This window comes from Symphalangus syndactylus, chromosome 8 (assembly GCF_028878055.3).
Source record: "Symphalangus syndactylus isolate Jambi chromosome 8, NHGRI_mSymSyn1-v2.1_pri, whole genome shotgun sequence".
NCBI classification, from domain to species: Eukaryota; Metazoa; Chordata; class Mammalia; order Primates; family Hylobatidae; genus Symphalangus; species Symphalangus syndactylus.
This window is the reverse complement of record NC_072430.2, coordinates 137,796,455-137,814,572: the sequence shown is the minus strand read 5'-3', so window position 1 is coordinate 137,814,572 and position 18,118 is coordinate 137,796,455. Positions and strand designations below refer to the sequence as shown.

Sequence of the window (18,118 nt, the reverse complement as noted above, 5' to 3'; positions counted from 1 at the left end):
CTGCTCTGTCCAATACAGGCACAGGCCACATGTGACTATCAAACACCTGAAATGTGGCTGGTACAACATGAGACAGGTTGTGAGTGTAAAATACACATTGGAATTGTGGCCTTGGTAAGAAACACAGACTGTAAAATATCTAATAACGTTTTACATTGAATATCTATTGAAATAATTGTATTTTGGATGTATGAAGTTCAATAAAATCTATTATTGAAATTAATTTCACTTGTTTCCTTTTTAATGTGGCTACTAGAAAATTTGATCTATTGATCGTAATAGATCAAATTGTAATCTATTTTGATCATACATCTATTTATTTATGATCTATTAGGCTCCCATTTTCTTATCTTTTTTTCTTTTCTTTTCAGGCTGGAGTGCAGTGGCGCAATCTCTGCAGCCTCCCGAGTAGCTGGGACTACAGGCACCCACCACCACACCCATCTAATTTTTTGTATTTTAGTAGAGACGAGGTTTCACTGTGTTGCCCAGGTTGGTCTCAAACTCCTCAGCTCCAGCAATCTGCCTGCCTCAGCCTCCCAAAGTGCTAGGATTACAGGCGTGATCCATCACACCCGGCCCCATTTTCTTTTGGTTGGACAGCTCTAGATAGGCCATAGGCTGAAGGGACCCCTGGGTATCACCTGGCTTAGCCTCCTCAGGACCCAGTGGGGGAGCACACAGCCTTTCTGCCCTCCAGCCCTCTCCACTGCACCTAGCTCTCCAGCCCTGCCCCTCTGCCCCCAACCTGGGAGGCCTCTTCTTTCCTTCTTAGAGGGTGACCTGGAACTGAGCAACTGGTTCCGGTTCCAACAGCCTGGTTTCAATCCCTGCCCACCACTTTCTTATCCCTGGGCCTTGGGCAAGTTATGGATCATCTCCATAGACTGTGTTTCTTCATCTGCGAATGGCAATAATAATAAGAGGCTCTGCCCGAGTGTTTTTTTTTTTTTTTTTTAATTTGAGACAAAGTCTGTGCCACCCAGGCTGGAGTGCAGTGGCAAAATCATGGCTTACTGCAGCCTTGACCTCCCAGACTAAAGTGATCCTCCCACCTCAGCCTCCTGAGTAGCTGGGGCCACAGGCATGCACTACTATGCCCAGTATTTTTTTTTGTTTTGTAGAGATGGTACCTTTCTATGTTGCCCAGGCTGGTCTTCAAACTCCTGGTCTCAGGAGGTCCTCCCACCTTGGCCTCCCAAAGTGCTGGGATTATAGGCATGAGCCATCGTGCCTAGCAGGGCGTTTATGTTAAATGAGATGATTCAAAGCATTTAGCACACAGCCTTGCTTAGGGCACACTCTTAGAAAGGCCTTGGTTGTTCTAAGGACTTATTTTATTTTTGAGATGGAGTCTCACTCTGTCACCCAGGCTGGAGTGCAGTGGCGCCATCTCAGCTCACTGCAACTTCCACCTCCCAGGTTCAAGCGATTCTCCTGCCTCTGCCTCCCAAGCAGCTGGGATTACAGGTGCACGCTACCACATCTAGCTAATTTTTGTATTTTTAGTAGAGATGGGATTTCACCATGTTGGCCAGGCTGGTCTTGAACTCCTGACCTCAAGTGATCCACCTGCCTCGGCCTTCCAAAGTGCTGGGATTACAGGCATGAGCCTACCACGCCGGCCAGGACTAATATTTTATCAGCCGACCAGCATTTGCTGTTCCTGTCCTGTGCTAATTATGGCTGGGAGCCCTTTCAGGGGAGTGGAGGAGGGAGGCTGGCCCCAGGGCAGAGAGGAGGGGAAGGAGGGGAAGGAGAGGAAGGAGGGGAAGGCATGTGTGAACTCCACAGCCCAGAAGCTGCCCTGCAATGGTCACAAAGCTGCGACTCTGGCCAGGCCTTTCTCCTCACCCCTCAGATGTCAGTTGCACTGCCCTTCTCAGGGAGGCCCCTGACCTCTGCTCTCTGCCCACGCCACACACTCCTTCGCCAGCACGCTCCCTCCCAGGAACTGGCTTCTTTCCCTCCCGTCTGCTCATGCAATGTGTGTCAGGTCCACATGAGCAGAGCTCCTGCCTGCTCAGAAGCTGACCCAGTGCCCAGCCCTGAGGCCAGGATGACCAGGAACTGGTCTGGCTGAGGGGGTGGTTTTATGTGGCCCCAGGAGGTCCAAGCATATTCTGCACAGCAGGGCAGGTGCCAGTGGGAGGGACTGGAAGCCCAGGGAGTGATGGAATCCACACCCGGGGCAGTTCCTGGGCAGCAGGAGGGCGTGGGCGCAGCCAGGACAGCCACGCCAGCCCCACCCTTCAACTGCGGCAGGAAGGAAGGGGGACGAGTGGGGGTGGACACGGGCAGTTTGCGGTTTGTCAGCAGAAAAGCTGAGAGAGCTTTGCACGTTCGATTGCAGCAATGCTTCTATTTCCTGTTATCTCTGGGACTCTGTCCTGTTCCTGACTCCACTGACTCCAACCACCAAAAACCACTGGCCTCGCCCCTGATGCCAGCCCTGGAGCCCTGTGTGTGTACCACCCCATGTGCACACACAAGCACACACACGCACACACACACAGAGAGGCTCTAGCACTTATGCACATGCACTTGGACACCCACCCTCACATACCTAGACTCTTATAGACACACACTCACAAACACACATGCATGGACTCACACACACAAAGACACTCACACACTCATAGATATGGGGTGGTACACTCATACACGGACTCACATACATAGACTCACATAAACACACTCACAAACACATGCATGGACATACACACAGACACACACACTCATAGATATGGGTGGTACGCTCACACACAGACTCACATACACAGACTCACATAAACTCACAAACACACACGCATGAACACACACACTCATAGATACAGGGTGGTACACTCACACATGGACTCACATACACAGACTCACATAAACACACTCACAAACACACATGCATGGACACACACACTCACAGATACGGGGTGGTACACTCACACACGGACTCACATACACAGACTCACAAAAACATACACTCACAAACACACATGCATGGACACACACACTCACAAACACATGCATGGACATACACACAGACACACACACTTATAGATATGGGGTGGTACGCTCACACACGGACTCACATACGCAGACTCACATAAACTCACAAACACACACGCATGAACACACACACTCATAGATACAGGGTGGTACACTCACACACGGACTCACATACACAGACTCACATAAACACACTCACAAACACATGCATGGACACACACACTCATAGATACGGGGTGGTACACTCACACACAGACTCACATATGTAGACTCACATAAACACACACAAACACACATGCATGGACTCACACACGCATACACTCACTCATAGATACGGGTGGTACGCTCACACACGGACTCACATAGACTCTCATGAACACTCAAACACATGCATAGACTCACACACATATAGACACACACTCATAGATACGGGCTGGTACGCTCACACATGGACTCACATAAACACGCTCACAAACACACATCCATAAACTCTCACATACCTACACAGGCTCACACACTCACATGCATACTCTCACTCACACAAACTCACACACACAGACCTACTCACACACACACATCCTACACACACACACAGGTTTGCACTCCTACACTCATGAAGACTTCTTGCCCTTGTTACTGCTCTCTGAAGCCAGCGACTCTCCTCTGACACCAGCGTTTCCAGATCCAACCTGGTGTTGAGGGACCGAGGGCAGGGGGCCAGCCACCTCCCGCCTGTGCTTGTAAGGAAGGCTCACTGGAACACAGCCACTCCCATTCGCTTTCTGGGTTGACTATGGCTGCTTTCCCGCCAGAAAGGCAGAGAGGAATAGTGTTGAGTGGGCTGCAGAGCCTGAAATATTCACTATCAGGCCCTTCCCTTTCCTGCAAAAGTTGGCGAATCCCTGTTCTAGGTTCTTGCTACTTAAAGTGGGTCCCACGGGCTGACCAGCAGTGCTCAAGTCGCCTGGGAACCTGTCAGAAACTTGGAACCCTGAGCTCCACCCAAGATCTACTGAGTCAGAACCTGCATTTTAGCTAGATCCCTGGGACTGCTGGTGTAGACCCTGAGTGAGTTTCAGCCTGGGAGACTAACCAACCCTATTTGCTGAGGACTGAGCGGGGAATCTGAGGATGTGAGGCTCTCTGTTTTTAACCCGGGGAACTACTGGTGGTATCAGGATGACGTGGTCACGTGAGTTGAGGCAGAGGGTGTGGGAGGAACACAGGGTCCCCGCCCTGCTCACCCAGTGTGTTTGCAATGCCTGTCTTCACGTTGTTAGTACAGATGTGGCTGATCCGGTTCTCATGCTCAGGCTTGGCCAGCACCACGATGCGGATGTTCCAGAGCGTGTGGATGGCGACCTGGTGGGAGGACAACGTTGCAATACTCAGCCCAAGTGTAGGGTGTGAACCAGGGCACAGTGATTCACACCCAGCCCCAGCCACAGCCCCTGGGTGTGGGGTATCCTGTCTGTAATCCCAACCCTTCGGGGGACGACCAACGATGCTTGATAGGTGAGACAAAGCATCCTAAAGATAAGAACGGGGGCTGACCAAGGATGGGAAGATAGAGGACTCAGTGGTTTTCCGCAATACCCCACAGATCCCATTTATTTCTGAATACAGATGCATCTCTCAGTGGCGGCCTCCAGACATCCTTGCAAACTGAGAGCTGATAGGCTGAGCCTGCCCTTGCCTCTGAGACAGCCCAGCTGAGCAAAGACTGTGTCCCGAAAGCCCACCCATGGCATGGCCAGCTGCTCACTGTTTTAAAAGTCACGCTGGTGATTTCTTGCAGGGAGTTTTTGAGGATCTCCAGCCACTCCTTCTCGCTCAGGGGGTCCTCTTGGGTGCCGATCACGTAAATGTCATGGGGGATGTAGTCGGCAGAGTCGTCCCGCGTCTTTCCCTGCCCCTTGGAGAGAAACCAGGACGTGATCTTCTTGGGAGGGGGGGCGTTACCTTCAACAGCAAAACCCAACACCAAGTGAGTCAAAGGCACATCGAGTCAAAGCATTAGGAGAATTCAAAACAGAGGGCAGGAGTGTGAGGGAGGTCACATTGTCACACAAGACCATCCAGGCAGCCCAAAGAAATGCCTGCAATGGAGGCCTGGGCGCCAACCTCACCCAGGATGTCGGTTAGGGCTAGAGCTCAGTTAAGCTTCTTTTTAAACATAATGTTAAGTTTCAAGGTATAGAAACATCAGAAGATTCCCTGATGTCAGACACTCTCCGGCACTTTGAGGCTACGATAATTGAGACACAGTCCTGTCCCTTAAGGAACCCACATCCTATTCTCAAGACAGCCAAGGGAACTGACAAGTTTTGGATGATGGCGGGTTCTAACCCATTGTTGGGCGGGAACAAAGACTCCCTTGCAAGACAGATCGCAGCCCAGAGCGGAGAGATGCATGGGTGTGAGCCGGAGAGATGGGCGAGCATGGAAACTCCTCCGCATTCCCATTTCAAAACTGAGTTGGAGCAGCTCAATCAGGAAATTTTGGACGGTTCTCCCTACAATGCCCTTGAAGGATGAGCAAACTTTGTTCCTCAAAGAGGTGAGTTTCTTGCCTTACAAGTGCAAAGAAGCCAAGCATTGGAGTAAATGGACTGTGGCTAAATTCTGCTCCCCCAAGAGGCTCAAAGTAGGTGCCCGAATCCCTGGGCTGGTGGGTCCCTGGCCCTCCTGCAGCATGGCCTCAGCTGCCTCCTTCCATACTCTTCTGTGGGAAGGGCACCCCTACCCTTGTGTCATGGATATCCCTGACCATGTCCAGAGGGAGGAGATCAGGCAGACTATTGTCTCTTATTAGAAACGCTGAAAGGGACCGAAGGGGACATGTGACCCCCTGGGGCACTGGCCCGGGCTCTACTCCAGGGCTGCTGTGGCCCTGGGACACGAGTGACATGCTGCCATTTCACCTCCAGGAGGCCCCTGCCGGCCGCTGCTCACCCTCTTCCTCCCAGACTTCTCTCAGGACAAGGGTAAGGGACACATGACACCCAGTGAAATTCCAATTTCAGATAAACTGGTAGTTTTTAGAATAAGTTTATCTGGATGTCTTCTATCTAATTTATTTCTACCTGAACACTTACACTAAAAAATTATTTAGTATTATTTATATTTAGTAGAGTGCATGTGTTTAGTATATATACAGTATATATGTTTAATACAAAATATATTTAGCATATATTTAGTATATTAGCTGTATGCTTAAACTAAATAATATTACTTAGCATAATTTATATTTAACATAATAATTACATTTATTTAGCATGTATATATACTGTATATATTTAGCATATGTATATATACCATATATTCAGCTTAATGTCTATTTAGCATATATATTTAGTATTTATTTGTTTGTAGCTAAAAATATACTAAAAAAATTGTTTCTATGAAGTTAAAATTTAACTGGGCATCCTTTGTCTACCTATGTACCTATCTGTCTGTCTCTCTCTGTTTCTCTCCTGATAAATCTGGCAACCCTACTCAGGATGGACTTCTTTATTTCAAGCCTGGAGCCCCTTGGTGAGCTGCCTAGTGCTGGCAGGGTGCCCATGAGCCCCTTCACCTAGATATTCAGACTCTTTCCCTAAAACTTTCCAATTTAGACATACAGAGTAACGCACACCAGCTGCTCCTGGGGTACAATAGTCCCAAAGCTTGTTTTTCTTACCCATCATCTCAGGAAAAGGGTGGAATTCCTTAGGAATGAGGCTGTGCGGGTGGGCTGGGGCTTAGGGACAGGGCCCTGGGGCAAGAAGGAAGGGGACATGGATGTTGTCACTCCACCCCACCTTGAGGATGCCTGAGTCAGGGAAGCAGAAGCAGAGGGGACGACTGCAGGGAGGGGGCGTGCGGACCCACCCATGTTCCAGGTGCCGATGAAGATGGTGATCATGTCAGGCTCCGGCTGCTCTGAGTGCTTGTTCTTCATCTGCTGCAGGAGCTGGCAGAAGCCTTCTCTCTTCTAGGGATGGAAGGGCAGACAGACTTAGAAAGGCCTCTGCCTCCCTGCACATTACCCTTTGCAAAGGACTTGGTCAGCTTCAAGAAAACTGAGAAGAGCGTAAATTAATATGAACTTCCAGGACAGCGACCTGGTAACATGTGTCCAAAGTCGTAAGTGAATGGCTTCTGGCCCAGACATTCCCCTGCAAGGTTGTGACTTTAACAAAGTAATCAGGAGCTACACAGAAGTCCAACCCTGTCACGGCTCTGCAGCACATGCCTCAGTACAGAAAAAAATCAGAAATAACTTTACTGTCCAGCCTTAAGAGATTCATTAATAATGTATTAGAGGGCCAGGTGCGGTGGCTCCTGCCTGTAATCCCAGCACTTTGGGAGGCCAAGGTGGGTGGATCACCTGAGGTCAGGAGTTCGAGACCAGCCTGACTAACCTGGTGAAACCCCTGTCTCTACTAAAAATACAAAATTAGCCAAGCGTGGTGGTGCATGCCTGTAATCCCAACTACTCGGGAGCCTGGGGCAGAAGAACTGCTTGAACCCAGGAGGTGGAGGTTGCAGTGAGCCAAGATCGCATCATTGCACTCCAGCCTGGGTGACAGAGCTAGATTCTGTCTCAAAAAAAAAAAAAAAAAAAAGTATTATAGACCATCCATAAACTAGAATATCATAGTGTTTAACAAGTGTGATCCAGAACTATCTTGCCAACAAGGACAGGTGGCCACAATATATATTTTTAAGCATGAAAAGCTAGTTGACAAATGATATGAATAGCATCATTGCATTTTTAATAAAACATTTGGGCCTGGCACGGCCGCTCATGCCTGCAATCCCAGGACTTTGGGAGGCTGAGGCAGAAGGATTGTTTGAGCCCAGGAGCTTGAGACCAGCCTAGGCAACATAGGGGAACCCTGCCTCTACAAAAAATAAAAAAATTAGCCAAGCATGGTGGTGCATGCCTGTAGTCCCTCCCAACTTAGGAGGTTGAGGTGGGAGGATTACTTGAGGCCAGAAAGTTGAGGTTGCAGTGAGCCATGATCTTGCCACTGCACTTCAGCCTGGGCAACTGAACAAGACCCTGTCTCAGAAAAGAAAAGAAAGAGAAAAAGAAAGAAAGAAGGGAAGGAAGAAAGAAAGAGAAAATTAAAAAACATCTGGAAGGGGCACAGTCCCAGATTAACTCATGGTATATGAGTGTTTTTGTTTTAAACATTTGCTTGTTTGTATTTGCCACGTCTTCACCAAGGAGCATAGATTACTTATGTAATGAAAGCAAATTTAAATTAAGGAAACTAATTAAAAAGAAGAGAGGACACGAAGGCTTTCATAGCCTACTCAATGTTTTTCACGTATTTTTCTGGGGTACCCAGTGGGGCACCAAGCAGCCTCAGCTGGCCCTCTCTTAGGATGCAATCAATAGAGCAGGCAGACTTGAACAAAACTACACAAATTTCAGGTTGTAACATATGACATGACCAGTGTTTGACTATTTCAACCTGCAAAGACCGAAATTTCACATGATTCAACCTCATAATTGCAAATCTCAGTAAGTCCTCCCTAAAGACACCAGCTCACAAAGATGTCATAATGACCATCTTTACTATAACCTGCCTCGAGTTGGGAATGGCTCAAGATTCATGGCCTCCATTTATTCCTGTGCCTCAGTCCTTTTGAGGTGGCAGCAATGGGGCAGAGCTGGTGTTTGAACTTATGTCCAGGTGCTCAGAAAGCATTCCAGCCTGGCGGTCTTTCTCTCCGTCTCCCACCACCTGTCTGGGCCCCATTCTCTTGTTTCTCCCAGACCCTTCCCTATTATTCCTGACAGCTCCGGACACCTTGGACCTCCCACCAGCCTGATGCTTTGGAGGTGAAAGTAGGAGCGGAGACTGGGCACGCAGTGGGGAGCTATCACTGTGGGCCTGCACCAGAAGCACTTGTCCCTTGGCCTTGCTGGGGGTCCCTGATGTGAGATGTCAGCCAGCACCTGATGTGATGGACACCCTTATTGCGCCGCAATCTTTTTTTTTTTTTTTTTTTTGAGACAGGATCTTGCTCTGTCATCCAGGCTGGAGTGCAGTGGTGTGATCACAGCTCACTGCAGCCTCGAAGTCCTGCGCTCAAGTGATCCTCCCACTTCAGCCTCCCAAGTAGCTGAAACTACAGGCTCACGCCACCACAACCAGCTATTTTGTTTTTTTTCATAGAGATGGGGTCTCACCATGTTACACAGGCTAGTCTCGAACTCTTGGTCTCAGGCAACCGTCCCGCCTCAGCCTCCCAAAGTGCTGGGATTACGGGCATAAGGCACCCACCGTGCCTGGCCTAATTTTTTTGTTTTGTAGACATGGGGTCTGACTATGTTGTTCAGGCTGGTGCAATCCATTTTTACTGCCTCACATGAGCTGCACGGCAGAGAACAATGAATAAGGCCACGATGATGGGTTTTGGCCCTTGGTTCAAATTTCTGAGATGAGGGGTCAGGTCACAAAGAACCCACTCGGGGGGCACAGAGGCCCAGCCTGGGTTTCCCTAGTGGTCCACAGCACCTCTTACCCCAGAAACCCGTCCTGGCAGAGGCATCTCACTTCTGCAGAGTGGGGCAAAGTGTAGAAATGAAAGTCTCTGGGATGGAGCTCCAGTCGAGACTCCGATTTAAATCCAGGGGTGGCTCACACCTATAATACCAGCACTTTGGGTGATAGAGGCGGGAAGATTGCCTGAGCCCAGGAGTTCGAGACCAGCCTGGGAAACACGGCGAGACTCTGTCTCTACAAAATATAAAAAACTAGCTGGTGGTGTGTGTCTGTGGTCTCAGCTACTTGTCTCACCTCAGCTGAGGTGGGTGGGGGGATCTCTTGAGCCCAGGAGGTGGTGGCTGCCGTGAGCTGTGATCACGCCACTGCACTAGCCTAGATGGTAAAGTGAGATGCTGTCTCAAGTCAATCAATCAATCAATCCAGGAGTGTCCCAAAGGTTTCCCAAGTCTAGCCCAGAGAAGCTAAAAGCCTTTCCCCCAGGTGTGGGGCTGAGTTAGATGTGGGTGATGAAGGATGTGGCCTCGAGGCTGGGAGGCAGCTGGGCAAAGTGAGAAGCCTCCCTGCTCCTGAGACAGTGATGGCTCAAATCCAGGCCGACCTGGAACGTGGTCCTCAACTTTTCTAAGCTCACCTTTCCCAGGTGTGAAATGAGCTGTTCTGGGAACTGAATGAGCTAATGATAAACACTCCCTGGCACACAGCAAGCCTCAAAGCGCTTGTGTCCCCTCCCTACCTCACAGCCCATTTTAGAGGTTTGCTGTCACTTACTTTGGAGTCAGCAAAAACATATTCCTTCCGCAGGATCTTCTCCTTCTCTGTTTCCACCAAGATCACCAACTTATTCAGAAATTTCTGCGACTTAATGAGCTGCAGGACTTCAGAGAAAAGAAATTCATTAATTCATTCATCCACTTATTCAACCATATGAACGGTCTCCATTATGTTCCAGGCACCTGACTATCAACTCCCGTCCCCAAGCTGAGCCCCCAGTTTGTGTCTGGTCTCCCAGCTCCCTCTGCTTCCAGCTGCTCGTCCCAAGAGAGGCTCATGCTTGGGGAGGGTGATGTCTGGAACAAGCAAGAGTTGGCCTGGCCAGAGCAGAGACAGCGTGATCGTCTGTCTTTTCATCTTTCTCCCTGCCTCCCTCCTTCCCCCCTCTCTTCTTCCTTCTTCTCTTCTTCTTCCTCTTCTCCCTCCCTCCTTTCTTCCTTACTCTTCCTCCTTTCCTTCTTTTCCTTTTTTTTAATTTATATCTAAATTTAATTTTACATTTTACTGTCATCAACAATTAAAAGAGTCAAGTTGTTCTATAAGGTTTTTGCAAACAATAGTCCCCCACAACCCAACCTCTCTTCAATGTCTAGCTCCCTATAGGCAACCAATTTCAACTCTCTTAATGGGTTCTTTTGGAATTTTACTCTGTTTCTTAAAAAAAAAAATGCTTAGATTAATACTTTCTGATGTTTCAGTTTTCATTATGTCCTATTACATTTTTGACTGTCCACTATGGAAGAAGAAGGTTGAAATTTCTTTCACACACACACCCTGCTCCCCCACCTTGACTCCCTGCCAATGCATAATTTCAGTCCCACATCATCCTTCTAACAATTATATCATAATTTTGGCCAGATAAATACTCAGTGTTTGTTATTCTGATTATCGAAATGCTATTGACAGACCAGCCCCGATTGTTTCTCTTTTTCTAGACAACTTTTTGTTATTCCTGGAGTTAGTAATTGCCATACTTTTTTTTTATTGTTCCTAACTCTTCCCCAGCTTATAACTCTCTTTTCCATGTGACCAACTACTTTCATCAGTTTCTTTGTCCTGAGGGAGCCTTTCCCAGAGCCTCCGGGTCTTCTCTGGGCTGGTAACCTCGAGGGCTGAGGCACAGCCTTTACCTTGGGGCCTTACTTCATAATCCAGGAATACATTTCTCTCTCTCTCTCTCATATTAAATCCCATTTCTTGAACCCCATTCTTCCTCTTCTTGGTTTACACCCTCATTTTGGTAGAGCAACATCTCTAGTAGCTTTCCAAGAAAGGAAGAATGGGTGATACATTTTTAGAGGCCTTGCGTGTCTGAAAATTCGACCCTCACGCTTAACTGACAGAACTCTAAATTTGAAATAATTATCCTCCGGACTCTGGAACCTTGTTCCATCATCTCTAGTTTTCAGGATTGCTGGAGAAACAATGTTGTTCTGATTCTCTTGTTCAGAGAAGAGTTAGCAGAGCAGGCCCGAGACTGCTGTCCTTAGAAGGGCTTGCTTGAAAGGTTGGCTTTCTGCCGTCATCTGGGAACTTACATTTCGGGAGGGCTCCCACCATTCCCAGAGCTGATGAGAGACTTGCTGTGCCTACATTGTTTGTATAAACAGTACGGTTTATGCTGAGTACCTGTTTTCCTTTTGGGAGTCTGTAATCTGGGTACCTGCCAGGTAGAGGGTGTCTATGTGATCAGTCCCCAGTTAACAATCACATTTCACATATGTTGTCACACCTCACTGGGGGAGGAGGGAAGTGTGTCCTTTGTGACTCCACAGAAGAGTGGAGCCACTCCTAATGGTGGATTGCTGTACTTAGAAGGAAACGTGGGCAGGGCGATGTGGCTCATGCCTGTAATCCTAGCACTTTGGGAGGCTGAGGCGGGCGGATTGCCTGAGCTCAGGAGTTCAAGACCAGCCTGGGCAACATAGTGAAACCCTGTCTCTACTAAAACACAAAACAAAAAATTAGCCAGGTGTGGTGGCAGGCACCTGTAGTCCCACCTACTCAGGAGGCTGAGGCAGGAGAATTGCTTGAACCTGTGAGGCGGAGGTTGCAGTGAGCCAAGATCGTGCCACTGCACTCCAGCCTGGTGACAGAGTGAGACTCCGCCTCAAATCTAAGAAGAAGGAAGCGTGAACCTGGCACTCTAGCTCAGCAAACCCACACACCTGGCCCCTGCCCAGTCTCGGCCTTGTCTGAGCCCCAGCAGCCTGGCCATCTCACCAGCCACACTGGCTCCTGTCTTGGAACTGTGCCCAGTGGCCCCTTTCCCTGGTTTGGGCACAGCCAGCATCTTCCTGACACTCAGGTCTCAGGTTCAGACTCTTAGAAGCTCGTGCCTGGTTTCTTCCAGACTTCACCCCATGCATGTGTCTTTTCCCTCAGCTGATTTTGCTCTATATCCTTTCAATGTAATAAATCACAGCTGTGAATATGATCACCTGCTGGGTCTTGTGGGTTCTCTGAGGGAATCACAGAACCTGGGGGTGGTCTTGTGGGGCCCCTGACACGGGTGTAATCTATCTTTTGCTCTGAACATTTTTAGGAGCTTTTCTTGGAGCCCAGCGTTGTGAGACTTTTCGGGGTTGTGTGGGCCTCCTGTGTGTGTGAGCACTTGGCCATTTTCAACCTGGAGGCAAGTGTTAAGTGTTATTCTGTTCTGAGACTCTTTCCTGAATTCTTTAATAAATTTTCTCACTCTGTTTTCTCTTACTGACACTTATTATTTTGATATTGGGCCTCCTGAACTGGTCTTCTTCTTCTTTATTATTTATTTATTTATTTATTTATTTATTTATTTATTTTTGAGATGGAGTCTCGCTCTGTTGCCCAGGCTGCAGTGCAGTCATGGATCTTGGCTCACTGCAACCTCTGCCTCCTGGGTTCAAGCAATTCTCCTTCCTCAGCCTCCCGAGTAGCTGGGATCACAGGTGTGTGCCACCATGCCCGTCTAATTTTGTATTTTTAGTAGAGGTGGGGTTTTACCGTTTTGGCCAGGCTGGTCTTGAACTCCTGACCTCAAGTGTTCCACCTGCCTCGGCCTCCCAAAGCGCTGGGATTACAGGCGTGAGCCACTGCACCCAGCCCTGAACTGGTCTTTTAAATTGTAAAAATATTGCCTCTCCTATTTTCCATCACTTTGTCCTTTTGTTTTGCCTTTTGGGAGCTTTTCTGAACTGTATCTTTCCACTCTTCCATCGGGTTCTTATTTTTTTTAATTACTGCTATAATATTTTTTATTGCCCCAGAGTTGTCCTTCCTTTCCCTTTCCCCTTCTTCCCCCTTCTTCCCCCTTCTTTCTTCCTCCTCCTCCTTTTTCACTTTCATTTTATTCTCTTACTGTTCCTTTCTAGGTATCATTCTGTTATTCCACAGGCCCATTTCTTTTTATCTATAGAATTTGATCTCTCCAAGGCTGGGTGCAGTGGCTCACGCCTATAACCCCAGCGTGGCAGGCCAGGTCTCACTAATGCAGGCCTCCGTAACAACTGTTTCAGTACTGACTGAGTGGTTAAGTTAAATATTAAAAGCCAGTGCCCTTATACAAAGGCTGGAATGTAACAAAAGCCCATCAAAAGTTTTGCCTAGGCAAAGGAATTCTTAACAGGACCCATTTAGGATTTAACAAGTTTATTGGAGGTCTGAAGGAACTCCCTAAACCTCCGTGATTTAGCAGGAGACAAGATAGAGGTAATCACCCCAGCACCTGGACCCATTTAGATGAAGTAAATTTACTGAGGCTCCAGAGGAAGGTCTTCAGGACTCAGACCTTAGTTATAAATTAAAAGAAGTTAATCACTTATATCTTTCGATGAATACACACTTACACGTAGACATACAGCTTAGAAGGTATATAAGCTCTGGAAAACTGTAATTTTGATTTGGTCTGGTGATAATTTCCAGGCCTTCTTCCTGTAACCAGTTACAGAAAATAAAAACTCTCTTCCTCCCCAGTTCATCTGCATCTGGTTATTGGGCCACAAGAAACAGCAGCCCAACCCTCAGTCTCATCCAGGAACACCAGCACTTTGGGAGGCCAAGGCAGGCAGATCATCTGAGCTCAGAAGTTTGAGACCAGCCTAGCCAACATGGTGAAACCTCATTTCTACTAAAAATACAAAAATTAGCCAGGCATGGTGGTGCATGCCTATAGTCCCAGCTACCTGGGAGGCTGAGGCATGAGAATCGCTTGAACCCAGGAGGTGGAGGTTGCTGTGAGCTGAGATCGCGTCATTGCACTCAAGCCTGGACCACAAGAGTGAAACTCTGTCTCAAAAAAAAAGGAGAAAAAAAAGAATTTGACCCCTCCAAGTGTTTTGTCTTTGTGTCCCGTCTCCTGTCCCCAGCTTCCCTCCAGTGTCTGGTGATCCTTGGCTGTCTGTGTCCAACAGTGAGGTGGGGTCTGTCGAGCAGGGCTTCTCCACAGGGTGGTCTGACGGGCTGAATCCTGGGGAAACTGCGTGATGACAACACCTTTCCATCTTTGCCCCCGGGCTGATCAAGTTTCCCAGAGAAGACTTCTAACTTCTGCCTAGGGAGGGTGGGGCTGGCCAGCAGCATCCTGGGAGCTGGGCAGGGAAGAAGGCTGGGGTCTCAGCACTCAGCAAGTGAGTGTCCCTTAGTCCTCTGTTTCCGGTAGGCTCTCCTGCCTGCAGCAGGCCTGGCATCTCCCAGCCCGTCACCTTCTCCAAAGAAGAATATCCAGTCTTCTGCCAAAGGAGTGAGGAGGAGCCACTGGCTACATGGAGTGGAGTGTGATCTGTTGGGCTGAACTGTCTTTAAATAGACTTCTATCTGACCCTGCTGTGTATAACCCCACCTTCACCCCACTTCTTGGGGTCCCCGAGGCTCTCAGCTCCTGAGCCCTTTGTGGGTTTTGTGTGAGTCAGGGTCTCTGATTTTTCTTCCACCTGCATAGGGTTTCGTGTTTTGCTTCCTACAAGTGGCTCTCGCTATCCATCTCCTTTCCGGCTTTCAGAATGTTGTTGCTCTCCCATTCTCTCTTTCCCTATGGGTTTTGCCTTCCGGAAGGGAACTGATGACAGAGCATGCATTCAACCATCACTTTGAGCTGGAAGCTTCCCCAAAGGGAAATGACATCAGCCTCATCTGCACCTCAGTAAGCATCCCACAGTCCGATTCCTACCACTGCTAACCAAATGCTCTGAGACTTTTCCAGTCTGCTACGATCAAGCCATGTCTCCTTCCCCTGAATTTCCTTGCCATCTGTTTGCAGGACTGTGCGGTTGCCCCCAGGATGTGACATCTTGTTTGATCAGGATTATTATTCCATCAGGGTCAGTCAACGCCCCACCTTCCCCACGCCCAGTGAAATAACACCAGAAGCTCCTTTTCCCTCGTCCTGCTACATGGTATCCATCAGCGGGTGCTGGCTGGTCTACCTTTGAAACATTCCCACCCCGTTCGCCTCTTCCCATCTCCAGCTGCCACCGCCTCTTGCCTGGCTGCTATCGTGGCCTCCTAATTGGTGTCCCTGTCTCCACTCTTCCTCTCTTCCCACAGTTTATTCTCAGTACAGCAGCCAGAGTTATCTTTTTGAAGTGGAATCACGCCACCCCCCAGCTGAAAACCTCCTAATGGTGGCTTGCTGCATTTGGAAGGAAACGTGAGCCTGGTACTCTGGCTCAGCAAAACCACATGCCTGGTCCCTGTCCAGCCTCAGCCTCGTCTGAGTCCTGGCCGCCCAGCCATCTCACACGCCATACTTGCTTCTGCCTTGGAACTGAGCCCAGTGGCCTCTTTCCCTCGTTTGGGCACAGCCAGCATCTTCCTGATACTCAGGTCTGGGTTCAAATGGCACAGCATGTCCTCAGAAAGGCTTTTCCCCATTATTGTCATATTTTTCTATTTAAATCCCCAGGTCTAGAGCTTATCATTCCCTGACACATTCCTGGTTTGTATATGTGTGTGTTTGTTTATTTTCTCCTTTGCCCTGATTTGAATGAAACTTTCCTGAAAGCTAGGACCCCAGCTGGCTGGTCCACCTCCTCATCCCAAAGCCTGGTACGTGCATAGCAGGTGCTAGGAGCATGAATATTTTATGATTTGAACATACAGCAACTGGCTGTTCCTATGTGTAGAAGACCATGATGCCAAAGCTATTCATGAACATGGTGATTAAAATAGGGTAAGGAAGCTCCAACTCTTGCAACCACAGATTCCCTCCAGGCGAGCACCACTCTATCATAATAACCATGGCTGGAAACTCACCATAAGCCAGACTGCACTAAGGACACACCTTACCCCATTAACTCTCACAGCAACCCCTGTAGGAATCCCTGTCTTGTGGAGGCATCATTGAGGCTTTGAGGAGTTAAGTAGCTTACTTGAGATCATACTATTAGCAAGTCATGGAACCAACACATGCATCCAGTTTACCTAGAGCCCCCACTCCCGAACCACACTGCCTTTCAGCACCAACTGTAAAGAAGCCACTTAAACATGCATCCATGAGAACTGTATGATCTTACCTGGTTTAGGACACATTCGCTCATTCATGCATAGATTCATTCATTCTTGCCTTCACTCTCTCATTCATGTGTGCATTCGTTCATTATTACATTCATTCTCATTCCTGTGTGCATTCCTTCATTCTTGCATTCATTCACTGATTCATGCATGCATTCTCTCAATATGCATTTACTGATTGCTTACTCTGTGCTAAGCACTGTTTTGGCTCTGGGATTTAGTGGCCAACAACAACCAAAAAATCCACCTCCCAGCCTTTGTGAAGCCCACATTAAAGGGGGGAGACAGAGCTGGGATTTATGATGGATGACGTTGCAAGTGCCTCAGGCAATTGGCAATCCCTGAGCACGCACTTGCTGAGCCCCAGGGCCCGAGCTGGGGCCTCCAGAGTCCAGGGTATGTAAAGGAAAGACCTTGCCCTTTTTAAAGGGAGGGAATTGGTGAGCAGTCAATTGTGCTCTGATGTGACAGGTGTCACCACAGAAAGGAAGTCAGGCTCCACCATCCTGGGTTGGCGGGAGGACTGGAGCCAGGTGGGCACAGTCCTGGAGAGTGGGCTGGCAGTCTGTGGGTATCCATGCTCTTCAGGGCTCACAAACCTGCTCTGAAATATCCCATTATTATTATTATTATTATTATTTAATTTTTAGAGATGGAATCTTGCTGTGTTGCTCAGGGTGAACTCAAACTCCCGGCTCCAAGTGATCCTCCCACCTTAGCCTCCCAAGTAGCTGAGAATACAGGTGCATGCCACTGCACCCACGCATAGCCCATTCTTAACTAGAGCTGGGTTTTCTTAGGGCCAGTGATCTCTAGTTTAGCTCTTTCACCCATCCCTGATCTGTTTCCACGAAGGAGAATACCCACCTCTCAGCAGCAACAGCTCCAATCCTTACTTGGGCATTCTGGGCTCTGTTCACACCTAGGATGGCGTGCCCAGCTGCTTCTCTCTCCAGAACCATAGCGAGAGATGAGCAACATGTAATGTGTGATTTCACTAACACCCTCTCCCGTTCCCTGCACACCCCATTCTCTCAGTACCAGTGCCCTCCCCTGACTCACGCTTGGCAAAATCCTATTCATCCTTCAAGTCCCAGTCGGAGCCATCTCGGTGGTGTGAAGCCTCCTGCCCTCACTCCCTAAAAGAGCTAATCAGTCCTCCCTCGGGACAACCTTCCTCTGGAGCACATTCTAATACCTGCCCATGTGCCAGCGTTCCCTTCTCCACAGCAAATCCTTAGAGGAAGCGTTCACGATGAAGGGCTGGCCCACAGAAGATGCTACGCAAATGTCTGTTGCGTTAAACCAACAAAAGTTCATAGCACTTCTCAGAACCCTGG

The 18,118-nt window shown here is 48.5% G+C and overlaps 1 protein-coding gene across 2 annotated transcripts in view; it reads right to left on the bottom strand.

Annotated features, from left to right (window-relative positions):
- The window catches only part of INPP5D (inositol polyphosphate-5-phosphatase D), a 156,104-nt gene that overhangs the window by 41,365 nt on the left and 96,621 nt on the right, over positions 1–18,118 (bottom strand). For both annotated transcript variants that reach the window (XM_055291011.2, XM_055291012.2), the window contains exons 10-13: positions 10,287–10,393; positions 6,883–6,985; positions 4,772–4,968; positions 4,251–4,368 (exon numbers count right to left, since the gene is read on the bottom strand). In XM_055291011.2, the coding sequence (XP_055146986.1) occupies positions 4,251–4,368; positions 4,772–4,968; positions 6,883–6,985; positions 10,287–10,393 (525 nt within the window). The remainder of the gene's footprint in view (positions 1–4,250; positions 4,369–4,771; positions 4,969–6,882; positions 6,986–10,286; positions 10,394–18,118) is intronic.